At 42.9% G+C, this 13,990-nt stretch overlaps 1 protein-coding gene across 1 annotated transcript in view; it reads right to left on the bottom strand.

The window, feature by feature from the left end:
- The window catches only part of Nup188 (nucleoporin 188), a 58,696-nt gene that overhangs the window by 23,787 nt on the left and 20,919 nt on the right, over positions 1-13,990 (bottom strand). The window contains exons 9-15 of the mRNA XM_057755310.1: positions 9,185-9,396; positions 7,714-7,828; positions 6,804-7,004; positions 4,724-4,813; positions 3,193-3,258; positions 1,118-1,237; positions 394-520 (exon numbers count right to left, since the gene is read on the bottom strand). Of these exons, the coding sequence (XP_057611293.1) occupies positions 394-520; positions 1,118-1,237; positions 3,193-3,258; positions 4,724-4,813; positions 6,804-7,004; positions 7,714-7,828; positions 9,185-9,396 (931 nt within the window). The remainder of the gene's footprint in view (positions 1-393; positions 521-1,117; positions 1,238-3,192; positions 3,259-4,723; positions 4,814-6,803; positions 7,005-7,713; positions 7,829-9,184; positions 9,397-13,990) is intronic.

The following is a 13,990-nucleotide window of genomic DNA, read 5'->3' as shown; positions in this document are numbered from 1 at the left end:
GCCAAACTCTTTTTATGAGGCTACAATTACCCTGATACCCAAACCACAGAAAGACAATACTAAGAAAGAGAATTACAGACCAATCTCACTCATGAACACTGATGCAAAAATACTAAAAAAATACTAGCAAATCGAATCCAAGAACACATCAGAACCATCATCCACCATGACCAAGTTGGCTTCATCCTACAGATGCAGGGATGGTTCAACATACAAAAATCTGTCAATGTAATCCACCATATAAACAAGCTCAGCACTGTAAGCCGAACTTTTTTGTCACACATGACAGGAGTGGGAAGAGAAGGAATGGCACTTCACATGAAAGGATCCAGCCAACATTAGGTCTGACTGGATGCCCTGAAGCAGGGCTACTGCAGAGCATCTCTGTCTTACCTAGAGGGTACAGGAGTTTAGGTGTTTGCCTCCGCCAGAGAGTTCCATCTTCATGAGAGAGCACATCGTGGGGCTTGTGCTTATGAAGTTCATTGTAGAAGGACATTTTATCCAGGAAACTGTATACCTGCCAACACCCAGGAAGAAACACAGTCATACAATCATTCATGAGACAAAAGGGTTCCATGTCAGTTTTTTAAAGCCAGACTTCATCTGCTTGTCCCCTAAACTACTTCTCCCAGACCCTACTCAGGCTCTTCTTGGAACTGCCTCCTGCTCTTCTCAGTTAAGCCTTGCCATTCTTTAACTAACTCAAGCTCTCCTTTCTACCTACACCCCCCCCCACACACACACGCACACACAGTTGTCTCTCTCTGCTTGCATCTCCTTTCTCTTTCATCTACCCACTCCAATGCTGGGAATCAAAATCAGGGCTTACAGAAGATGGGGAGCACTAAGCACAAAGCACTTCCTCACATTTATTATGCATTTCCTAAATCTACTGTCCTCTCCCAAGCAGGTATCAGGCAACTGCACACTTATTCTCATGGCACCTCCAATAGGACTTAGTGAAAAGGTATTTTGTAAGCACGGAGCTGAGGTGACACCATGAACTGGCATCTTTCATTCAGTTTCAGACAACGTTTTTCCTGGCAGTGGACTCCAATGCAGGAGTCACAGTGGACCTCTAGCTCCCCTTCAGAGATCTGACTAAAGCACTCACCTTTTTGGCGGTGGACTTTCCTGACACAAGGGCTCGCAGCAATTGTAGAAGTGGGGAAAGGAGATGGGGGAACATCCCACACACGCTGTCCAGAATGATGCCAAGACCAGAGGTTGGTTCCTGAGGTGGAAAGGAAGAAGTCATCCCTCTTCACAAGTGCCCAGCAATCCTAACAAAATCTAGAAAGAGAGGCTGCAGGGATGGCTCGGCAGTTAGAAACTGACTGCTCTTCCAGCAGACCCAGCTCCGACATGGCAGCTCAGTGGTCTCTAACTCCATCCCAGTACCCAACATCCTCTTCTGGTCTCTACAGGCTGCATGATGTGTACATACATAACATCCACACAAACGAAACAAAATTTTAAAAATTATTTTTTCTTTTTCTTTTGGTTTTTGAGACAGGGTTTCTCTGTGTAGCCTTGACTGTCCTAGAACTTGCTCTATAGAACTGGTTGGCCTCAGAGATCTGCTTGCCTCTGCTTCCCCAGTACTGGGAATAAAGGTGTGCACCACCACCACCTGACAAAAAAAAAATTATTTTTAAGTTCACAAAAAAAAATCTAGTAATAACCTTTCCTTTACATAGATATACAACAATTTCTTAATAACATAAGACCTTCATATTCCACTGAAAAAAGATATCAAAGTATCCATGACCTGACGAAATTCCTTGTCTATCCAGTTCCCTCCTCCTGGCCACCTCTTCTCTAGGCAGACAACGTAACTCCTTCCTGCTATGCTTCTATTAAAGTTAGAACTACCTCAAGCCATGTCAACGCTTAGCCAGAACACACAAGCAACAACACAGATGCCCGATTTAACATGGTTTGTAACAGCATCTCAAGGAGTTAGCAGTGTCTCTGGAAGGAGGGCATAAGCCATATAAACAGATCAACCTAGCTGGGAAACAAATGAAAAGAAATTTAGCAGCTGGACCCTGGGCTACACTGAGGACCACGTTGTCTCCTGTGACTTTAACAGTGACTCCCACTCTTCCACCTTCGATGCTGGGGCTGGCATTGCTCTCAATAACAACTTTGTAAAGCTCATTTCCTGGTACGACAATGAATTTGGCTACAGCAACAGAGTGGTGGACCTCATGGCCTACATGGCCTCCAAGGAGTAAGAAGCCCACCCTGGACCACCCATCCCAGCAAAGACACAGCAAGAGAGAGGCCCTCGGCTGCTGAGCAGTCCCTGTCCTAACTCAACCCTTGACACTGAGCATCTCCCTCACAGTTTCCATCCCAGACCCCAGAATAGCAGGAGGGGCTTAGGGAGCCCTACTCTCTTGAATACCATCAATAAAGTTCATTGCACCCCTCAAAAAAAAAAAAAAAAAGAAACAGATATTTCACATTACAATTTATAACAGTAACAAAATTAATTATAAAGTAACAATGAAAATAATTTTATGATTGGATATTGCAGGATATTTTGATCTTACTGTGTGAAGACGTGTTGCTGTTTTACCTTGCCTAAAGCATCTGACTGGTTAATTTTATTTTTATGTGCACTGGTGTTTTGTCTGTGTGTATGCCTGTGTACAGGTGTTGGTTCTCTTGAAACTGTAGTTACAGACAGTTGTGAGCCAGCAGGTGGATGCTGGGAATTGAACCCATGTCCTCTGGAAGAGCAGTCAGTGCTCCTAATGGCTGAGTCATCGCTCCCTGACTGATTTAATAAAAAGCTGAACAGTCAATAGCTAGGCAGGAGAGAAAAGGTGGGACCCCCAGACAGAGGAACTTGGGAAGGAACAGGGGTGATTTCACCAGGGAGAGATGGATAGAGTCAGGTACAGAACTGAGGAGCAGTCAAGAGCCATGTGGCAAATGTGGAATATAGAAATGGGTTAATTTAAGCTATAAGAGCTAGTTAAAAATAAGCCTAAGTTAAGGTCAAGCTTTCATAATTAAAAAGTCTCTTTCATTATTTGGGGACTGGCAATCCAAAGAAAGTCTGACGAGAACAACCTAATCCAGTTGTAGACCAGCACAACAGGAGGAGCTGTATTAGAGGGCTGAGAACCACCGGTCTACACACTGTCACAGCACAAGTCCCTACAACATACTTACTGTTCCCCAGAAGAGCTCCGGAAGAGAAGGGTCTGCCAGGACTTCACACGCTGTGTCAATCACATCCTGTGAAGAGGAGGAAATGGTTGCATGAACCAGTTTCTTTGTTGCTGACTTACAGTTATGGCACGGTGCTGCATGCCTATGAGCTACGCACTACTTGAGAGGCTGAGGCATGCACATCTTATCTGCAAACAGATTCACAAATTGACCTTCCTTTTTTTTTCTGAGACAGGGTTTCTCTGTGTAGCCTTGACAGTCCTGGAATCCAGAGGACTCCAGTGCAATTTCCAGCACCCACATGGGAGTTCACAACTGTCTACAACTCCAGTTCCAGGGAATCTGACAGCCTCACACAGACAAAATACCAATACACATTCAAAAAAAAGCTTTAGGGAGCCACAGATGCAGTTGAGAGGGAAACACTGCTCCACAAGCCTGACATCCCAGGGTTAGTCACCAGAATTCATGTAATGGTGGGAGGGAGAACTGACTGAAAAGTTGCCCTCTGACCACCACACTGAAACAATTGCTCACGCATATGCATGCACACATATACCATATATCTACATACAATAAAATTATTTTAAAATCATTTTTTATAATTTTAAATTTAAAAATTTTCAAAGAGTAAAGCTAGAAATGGTGTGCAACCTATACTCTCAGTAGTTATTACTGACCTCTGAACCCCTCGAGCCATGTCAGACACAGTGGACAGGAGAGGTAGTGCCTACTTTGAATCCCAGCACTCAGGAGGCAGAGACAAGCAAATCTCTGAGTGCAGAGCCAGTCTGGTCTACAAACCAAGTTCCAGACCATACAGCGATATAGTGAGAACCAGTTCCAAAACAAAGAAAACAAAAACACCAAAATACATACGCAAGCAGGCAGTGTCAGCTCGCCTGTCAGTGGTTTCTTAAATTGTCAGGCTGTACATCCACAGTCTCAGCCAACCATGAACCAAAACCATTGAGGAAAATGTCTGCAACATGTGGGAGGTTGAGAGCAGTCTGGGCTACCCAGCCTTGGTCCCACCTGACTATAAAATGAGACTTCATCTCAAAATACAAGGAGACAGGACAAAGAATCATGTCTGTGTATCAAACACGCACACTTTCCTCTATAGTTATTCTCTGTACATGATAGCATAACTATTTACATACTAGGTATAATCAGTAACCTGAGCTAATTTCATATATACATACCATGATTCCAATACAGAATTATATTAGAATTTAGAGTATCTGTGTGTAAAATGGAAAAGACAAATCCAACTGCGAACAGAATATGTGTGTGTGTATTATACACACAATATATAAATATATGTAATAATATAATTTCATCCTGTGTGATAGGATTATATCTTTTCTATCACTTTCTGAACTTGCTACAATTTACATCTCATTCATACAATAATAAAAGAAAACAAATAGTAAGGAACGAAACAAGATGTATGAGATCTGAGGGGGCAGTATCACGACTGGACTGTAAGTGGGGCAGTCAGGAAGCCTAAGGAAAGCCAATTACTGACCTGTTGATTGCCCAGCGTGTGGAGCTCCAGTGAGGTCAGAGCGAAGGAGAGGAGGCCGTAGACACACATGCAAGCGGTGCTCGTGGTGCACTGGAATGACAAAGGAGTGAGTGACTAAATCTGAGGAACACAACTCTTTCCAAGACTCAGCCTTAACAGCAATAGAGGCCTTGAAAACAAATGTAAAAAGAATCATAAACTTTAATAATTTTTCTAATTTAGTTACGAGATTAGGACACAGGAATAAAACCAAACTCAAGGTTTTTGTGGATTAAAAAGAAAACCACATCTAGCCAAGAGACTAGCTACCTACTAGAGTCTCTATGAATTAATCCAATGAGACACCACTATCTACCAACCTGCAGTACTGAGAGCTGCCAAATGGCTGGTTTCTGTTTTACAACCAATTTTTTTTTTTTTTTTTTTTTTTTGGTCTTGTTTGTGTTTTGAGACGGGGTTTCTCTGTGTAGCCATGGCTGTCCTGGAAATCACTCTATAGAACAGCTGGCCTCAAACTCAAGAGATTTGCCTGCCCCTGCCTTCTACATGCTGGGATCAAGGGTGTGTACCACCACCACCTGGCACACAAATTTCTTGTGGTCCAGGGTTTGAACCTAAGGTCTCATGGAACAATGACTGGGCTCGTACTGTACTAAGCTTAGTCCCCAGCCCCAAAGAGTAGCTTTCAGAGCGACTACAGGCTGACATCAGACAGAGCTGTCATACTGTCCTAAAAATCCCATGTGGCTTATTCATCTCCTTCCTCCCAACTCATCCTTGGCAGTAGTTGCTCATATGACAGTTCCCAGCATGTCACACTGCTAGAGACATACACTATGTGGCTTCCTCAAATATACTTTTTTTTAAACTTAGGAATATGTATGCATCAGAATTCTCCATCTATTTTTCAGTGGGGCATGGGCCAGGATGACTGGGACTCAAACCCAGGGCTTCACATATGCTAGATGAGTGTTGTATAACTGAGCGGTATCTACAGCCCTATTCTATGTTTTCTCATGGCTCCTTCTTAACAGTGAAGAGCTGTCCACTGTCCTAGAGAACTAGAGGGCATTTCTCTAGTTCTAAATTCTGGCCACTATGCAGGCAATTGTGACAGTGATGTTAAAACATCTGTGAAGAAGCTCTTCCATGAACAGTCTTCTACTCAGTAGGGAGAAAAAGCCAATAATTACAACCTTCAAAACTCCATTTTCATTTTGCTTTCTTAAAATAAATAAATAAATAAATTTATTTATTTATTTATTTATTTATTTATTTATTTATTTATTTATTGGTGCGGATTAACTCCAGGCCAGATGCATGCTAGGTAAGCATCTGACCACTGAGCCTGTTCCTCATGTCTCATTTTAGCACATCCATATGAACTGACTCAATAAACCAGGCGAACTCTATCTGAACCCCAATCAAGTCTCAGAAGTTTCTCACTCATTCTCAGAGTCCCCAGTCACACTCTAGAACAGTGGTTCTCAGCTTCCTAATGTGCAGCCCTTTAATATAGTTCCTGAGGTTGTGATGACCCCCAGCCATAAAATTATTTCATTGCTATTTTCATAACTGTAATTTTGCTACTGTAATGAATCATAGTGTAGATATCTGTGCTTTCTGGTGGTCGATGATGACCCCTGTGAAAGGGTCGTTGAACCCCCTAAAGAGTTCAGGACCCACAGGTCAAGAGTCAAATTAATTCATCATCAATTCAAACTGTTTACTACTTGCTTAGTATTACTGCTTGGGAGAAATTACACCTTCCTGGGTTTTTTAATGTGTAAGTCAGATGGTACTCCAAGCAGAGCTATGCTATAAAGACTAAGATGCCACTGGGGAGTGCCGAGTACACTGTCGACCACCTACAAATGCCAGTGAAAACTTTGTTACAAAGCTGGCACAGTGGTGCATGCCTGCAATTCCAGCCCATGAGAGGCGACAGCAGGAGGCCGTGAGTTCAAGGCCAGCCAGGGCAATATACTGAGATTCTATCTCAATAAAGAATAAAAATCATAACAACCCAAGTCACAGTTGCCATTGTTCTCCAGGCCTTCCGTCTTTATAAACAACTCACGTCATTTCCCCCACTGGCCAGTGATCGAAGCAGTCGAGTCAAGTACTGAAACACGTTCAGCTGGATGGCTGTGCCGCCTATCTTCCTGATCACACTGCTGGTCTCTTCAGGGTTCAGTGTGTGACGGAGGAGAGCCCAGGCCAAAAGTACAGGGGCATGATGTGGAATGTCTCCCAAGGTCAACATCACACGATCCATATCCTAATGAGGGTAGAAAACATGTGGTGTCTATGAAAAAGAGAGGTCCAGATCCAGTCAGGCATGCTGTCAATCTCAGCAAGCCTCTCCTGCACCAACACTGCACACAACTTCACCCCAACCACCTTGCTGATACACCCGATCACTCCTACTTCATCCACAACCCTCTGATTTTGTTATAATCCATGTTCAAATACAGAATTAGAAGTTATCAACCCGATACTTCTTGAACTTTCCACTTTCTATCTTTCTACTCATTCTAAGTCAGTATTCATCTTTTTCTTTTGCACAAACCCCACAAATGCCCATAATGCCAACGGCTTTGCCCTGGGGCTACCTGTTAGCAACTCTACTCCCTATTGCAGAATCAATTATCATCTCTGTACAATAACTCTTGACTTCTCCCACACCTGATTACAAATACAGAACTAAAAATGCTGTGTATCAGGATAGTTCAGTAGCTAAAGATTAACTATAAACTGCTGGGCAGTGGTGGCGCACGCCTTTAATCCCAGCACTCGGGAGGCGGAGGCAGGCGGATCTCTGTGAGTTCGAGACCAGCCTGGTCTACAGAGCTAATTCCGAGACAGTTAGGGCTGTTACACAGAGAAACCCTATCTCTAACTACCCACAAAACAAAACAAAACAAAACAAACAACAACAACAAAAAAAACTATAAACCACCCGAAAAAAAATGTTATTCCAAGTTCACCTGACAAATAAGCCCATCTTGAGCAAACTGGTGCAGCTCTCTCCTGTCATCCAAGGCGTACTTGTGCAAGGACTCGATATCCATGCCTTCCACCAGAATGAGGGCACTGAAGTACCTGGAAAGGACAAACCACACCACAGTCTCACTCAGAGTTTTCTGAATCTGCTGAACTGAAGATGTAAGACACTTAATATCAATAGTTATTAATGAGTCTTTTCACATTCTTTGTTACCACTAGCTTTTAAAGACAGAGGACCAAACCCAGGGCCTGTGTGTGCCAAGCATGCATTCCACGACTCAAGCTGCATCTCAGACCCTTGGAATGTACTTTATGCTCTTGTTTCCAGCATATCTCAATCTCAAGGACTTGACACTGACCTGTGGTTGTGTCTATTATTCAGGGCAGCTCAGAACTAGCACTGAAGGTTTCCATAGCTACAACCTACACCTGACCCAGCTCTCACTCACTGAGAAAATAGGTCTCAACGTATGGATATATCCAAGGCAGTATAGAAAAAATAAATTCAAAGACTACAGACAGTGACTTCACAGAAGACAAAGAATACGCATCTTGCTTATCAGTGTTATCAAGGCACTTGCACTGTGCCTCCAGGAGCTGCTCAGAAGGTACTCCTATTGAATGGATGAATGACCCTCTTAGATTAAAACAGAATGGGGTTGGAAAGATGGCTCAGAGGTTAAGAGCACTGACTGCTCTTCCAGAGGTCCTGAGTTCAAGTCCCAGCAACCACATGGTGGCTCACAACCATCTGTGATAAGATCTGGTGCCCTCTTCTGGCCTGCAGGTGTACATGCAGGCAGAACACTGTATACATAATAAATAAAATCTTTAAAAAAAAAAATCTTGATTAAAACAGAATGTCTTTGTTGGGCATGGAGGTGCACACTTAATCCCAGCACTTGGGAGGCAGAGACAAGTAGATTCCTGTGTTCAAGGCCAGACTGTTCTACAGAGCGTGTTCTAGAACAGCGTGGGCTACACTGAGAAATTGTGTCTTGAAAAACAAACCAACAAAAAGGATGTTTTTGGGGTAACGAGATGGCTCAGCAGCTAAGAGCACTTGCTGCTCTTCCAGAGGATCCTGTTCAGCTCCCAGCACTCATGTGGTGGCTCACAACCAATTGAACACAAATTTCAGGGGATTCAATGCCTTCTTGTTGCTTCCACAGGCACCAGCCACACAAATAGTACACATACATACATGAAAGTAAAACACTCATACACAAAACACACATTCTTTTTACAAAAGCAAAATTTAAAAAAAGAATAGGAGAGTTTTGAGAGAACAAGTCCCTTAATGACAGACCATGGACAGGACGTCAGCACATGCACCCCCTCCCTACCACTCAATGAAAGAGACAAAAGGTTGTCTCCATCTTGACAGAGCCACTCCAATACCAATGGTCTAAACACTGCAAGTTTCACAAACCACAACTCAAGCAGACTCACCCAATCCGATCTACAAAAGGATCCATGGTTTCATCCACCAGGTGTCTATTGGTCTGCCTACTACCAAATCCTTGCTCCTTGAACATCTTGGTTAGTACCAGTAGGTCACTAGGTGCCATCTCGAAGTACGCGTAATAGAGGAAAATAATTTCTAGCAGCATGGACTGCTCCCGGAGGCACTGAACAAACCATCGAGACACCTGGCGCTCAGTCTGCACCAATATAGAGAACATGGAAGACAAAGTTAAGACTAGAAAACAAATTACCTTTTTCTTTCTTTCCATTTTTTTCTTTTTTTAAATATAGAAAAGGTCTGACTAAGTATCCCTGGCTAGCCTGGAACTGGTTTTGTAGACTAGGCTGACCTCCAACTCACACTCCAAGTGCTGGAATTAAAGAGGAATGTACCACAACATCAATCTCTAAAAATGCTATTTTTTTTTTTCGAGACAGATTTCTCTGTAGCTTCGGTGCATGGTCCTGGAAATAGCTCTTGGTACACCAGGCTGGCCTCGAACTCACAGAGATCCACCTGCCTCTGCTTCCTGATTGCTGGGATCAATGGCGTGCACCACTACCACCCGGCCTAAAAAATGTTATTCTTTTATTAAATATATGCATAATAGAAGATTTTAAATTACAAGAATAAAGTATAAAAATGATGTCTCTGTGCTGGGCAGTGGTGGTGCACACCTTTAATCCCAGCACTCAGGAGGCAGAGGCAGGTAAAATCTCTGTGAGTTCAAGGCCAGTCTGGTCTACAGAGAGTACCAGGACAGTCAGGACTGTTAAAGATCCTGTCTCAGGGAAAAAAAAGGGGGGGGGGGGGGAGTGTAGATGTCCCTGTGATTTCCATTGCCCAGTCATCTACACTTCTGTACAAAGCAACCAGTCTTAGATTCTAGTCTCCTTCAATAAGCAGTGTGTCAAATGTAATGGCCTATTCTCCCTCTAAACCAAGTAACACATTACACAAATAACTCCACAACTTACCTTTTTTATTTAACAATTCCTCAAGGAAAACTTCCTATGACAGTATATTTTTCACTCCTTTTCATAGATGCATTTAGCAGATTTGCTACATAGTATTTAACTAGTCACTTCTTTTTAATGTTACATAGAATTCCCTGCATATAAATGTAATTTCAGAGTCTACTTGGAAGAATACTTTGGGGTATGTTTAACAGTTCCATGTTGTCCAGGCTAGCCTTGAGCTGAGGCTGATCCTGAACCCCCAATTCGTGTACTCTGCTTCCCAAGTGCTAAGATTACGAGTGTGCGCCACATCCAGTCTCTTACCAATCTTTGCTAACACAATCATGCTACAAAACCTACAGAACAATTTGGCAAGAACAGTCGGCAAACAAACGATCTGGACAACTTCAAGCAGATGGTATTTATAGATCACTACACGACAGCAGTCAAGAAGACATGAACATAGTATCACCAATAAAGATCCCATGGTGGGCAATAAACCATGGAAAAATAATTAGAGATATTACCTTAGCTGCTCAAGCTCTGTGACTGGAACATGCCATTAACAGCTGGAGGGACAGCACCTTATAAAACACTACAAGGAGCTGCTGGGTGTGGCTCACACCTGCAATCCCAGGACTCAAGAGACTAAAACAGTAGGATTAATTTGAGTTCAAGGACAGTCAGGGCTATTTCATGAATTTTAGACTAGCCTAAACTACAGAGTGAGACCCATCTTAAAAAAAAAAATCTGGCATCAATGGCACACACTCATTATCCCAGAACTCAAGAGGCAGGAGGAACAAGAATCCAAGGATATCCTCAACTACATATTCAGCTCCGGGCCAACTAGTTATAGGAAAGCCTGTCCCAGATAATAAATGAATGAATGAATGAATGAATGAATGAATGAATGCTGATCATAACATAATTAAATTTAACATAATCAGCTAGGCATGATGGTGTAATGTTTCTAATCCTAACACACAGGAAGCTAAGGCAGAGGATCACTATGAGTTTCAGGTCAGTCCAAACTACAGAATGAGACCCTATCTCAAAAACTGACAAGATGGCTCAGTGGACAAGGATACTTGCTATCAAGTTGAATGACCTGAATTCAATCCCCAGAACTTCAGGAGAGAACAACTCCAACATTTCCTCTGACCTATATATGACCTATATATGACCTATATATGCATGACCTATATATATCAACATACAGAGACACACTTTTTCATTTTAAGAAAATATCTAATGCCTAAAAATTAAACACTAGGGTTTTTACTTTTGTATTGGTAGTAGAATGGGGCAGTGAAGCGAGGGCCTCATGCATGTGAGACAAGCACTCTACAATTGAGCTAACAACGCCCTAGCTAGATGTCTCTTCTAAATATTAGGTACTTCTTTTCTTTTTTTTGTTTTTTTTTGTTTTTTTTTTTTCGAGACAGGGTTTCTCTGTAGCTTTGGAGCCTGTCCTGGAACTCCCTTTGTAGACCAGGCTGGCCTCGAACTCACAGAGATCCGCCTGCCTCTGCCTCCCGAGTGCTGGGATTAAAGGCGTGCACCACCACCGCCCAGCTTATTTCCTTTTTTTTTTTAACTTAGTTTTTAGGAAAAAGTCTAGAGTAGAGGTGGTGCTTGGTTGGTTACACATTGGCTCTAGTACCACTTAACTGCATGATCTTAATTCCCACTACTGAAATGTCACTTTCTTTTTCTTACATATACTATTTTATGTATATGGATCTGCTACTGGTGGTGGCACACGCCTTTAATCCCAGTACTTGGGAGGCAGAGGCAGGAGGATCTCTGTGAGTTCAAAGCCAGCCTGGTCTACAGAGCAAGTTCCAGGACAGGCTCCAAAGCTACAGAGAAACCCTGTCTCAAAAAAACAAACAAACAAGTTACGTATATTAAAGTTTTGGCTCTTTGTATGTCTGTGTACTGCATTTGTGCAGAATCTGCAGAGGCCGGGACAGTTTTGACTACCCAGAAACTGAAGTTAAAGATGACTGTGAGCCACTATGTGGGTACTGGGAATTGAACCCAGAGTCCTCTGGAAAAACAGCCACAGAGCCATCTCTCCAGCCCCCAAATGTCAGGTGTTCCACACTAATTTCCCATTGGTTTTGTGTCTATTCCCATGCCAACTTCTAGCTTTACATTACTATTCTTTCCTAGTTGCAGTTAAATCATTGTACTGTTAGAGACTGGGGCACACTGCAATGTTAAATCATTGTACTGTTAGGGACTGGGGCACACTGCAATGTTAAATCATTGTACTGTCAGAGACTGGGGCACACTGCAATATTAAATCATTGTACTGTATATATAGTATACAACATTCTGCCTCCATGTATGCCCGCACGCCAGAAGAGGGCGCTAGATCTCTTTACAGATGGTTGTGAGTCACCATGTGGTTCCTGGGAATTGAACTCAGGACCTCCGGAAGAGCAGCCAGTACTCTTAACCACCTGAGCCATCTCTCTACATTTGTTTAACTCTGTGAAGCTGTGTTTCTGTGCCTGTCTAAAACACCTGATGGTCTAGTAAAGTACGGCCAATAGCAAGGCAGGAGCAAAGACAGGTGGGGCTGGCAGGCAGCGAGTAGAAATAGGAGAAACAAGGAGGAGGAGGAGTAAATGAGAGAGGAGGATACCAGGGCCCAGCTCACCCAGCTACACAGCAAACCATAGAGAAAAAGTAATGCCAGACTCCCCCAAAAGCCAAAAGAGCAAAAACATATCAAAACAAGTTTCCTAAGGGCACAGAAAAATTCTCTAATTTTGTTGTAAATGGGTCTGTTTTTAGATTTTTACTTATGCATATATGTCTGTGTTTATATTCTACGTATGTGTAAGTGCGCTTGGAGGATAAAAAGAATGTTGGATTCCTTATAGCTGGAATTAAGAGATGGTTATGAGCCACACAACATGGTGCTGGGAACTGAAATCGGGTCCCCTGGAAGAGCAACAAGTGTTGCTGACTGCAAAGCCACTCTCCGACTTGACATGGACCTGTATTAAATCTTTTTTGGGGGAAGTGTTCGGCATCAAATCAAGTCCTCATGTACCTGCTTGCCAAGTGCTATACCATTGAAACGGGGTCTTGTTAAGTTATTTAAGTAACTCAGTCTGCAGCCCAGACCAGTCCTTGAAAGAACAATACTTCTGCCTTCTAAACACATTGTATTTCAGACCTATACTACCAAGTCAGGCCTGAGCACTTTTCTTATATCAGATATTTTAAATAATTAGTGTTATTCTTTTTACAGATATTGGGGTGGAGGGGAAGGCCAGTGACACGAGGGACCGTAGCAGGTCACCTGAGACCTCAGTGGGGCCGTAGCCGGTGAGAGACAGACAGATACACCATGCAGAGGGAGTTTGGGTATAGTTTATTTAGTGGATTATGGAGGGCACAGGGAAAGAGGGAAGGAGAGAACAGTGGGAGACAGAGAGGGAAGGAGACAGGTAGCAGCCACCTCTTCAGAAGGACAGTAAGAGAGTACTGGAAGGAGGAGGCGGGAGATCAGCTTGTCTTGGTGGAAGTAAAGGGGGTTGGGAGTGGGCAGGGCTTGTCTCTCAAAATGACAGGGTACCCAGGTGACAGGCCAGCACATCATAACCATTAGCATCTGTTTTTGTTGATGTTTTTCTTTGTTTTGCTGTGCTAGATATTGAAACTAGGACCTCAACCATGTTGGAAAGTTTTCTACCACTGAATAGCACCCTCAGCGAGACATGTTTTAAATGTTAATGTATTGTTTTCCAAACAACTAAAAAAACAGTATCTTGATGTGGTAGGTGCTGCCTATAATCCCAGCACTTG

The sequence above is a fragment of the Chionomys nivalis genome, chromosome 22, assembly GCF_950005125.1.
Source record: "Chionomys nivalis chromosome 22, mChiNiv1.1, whole genome shotgun sequence".
NCBI classification, from domain to species: Eukaryota; Metazoa; Chordata; class Mammalia; order Rodentia; family Cricetidae; genus Chionomys; species Chionomys nivalis.
This window is presented reverse-complemented; position numbering and strand designations above follow the sequence as displayed.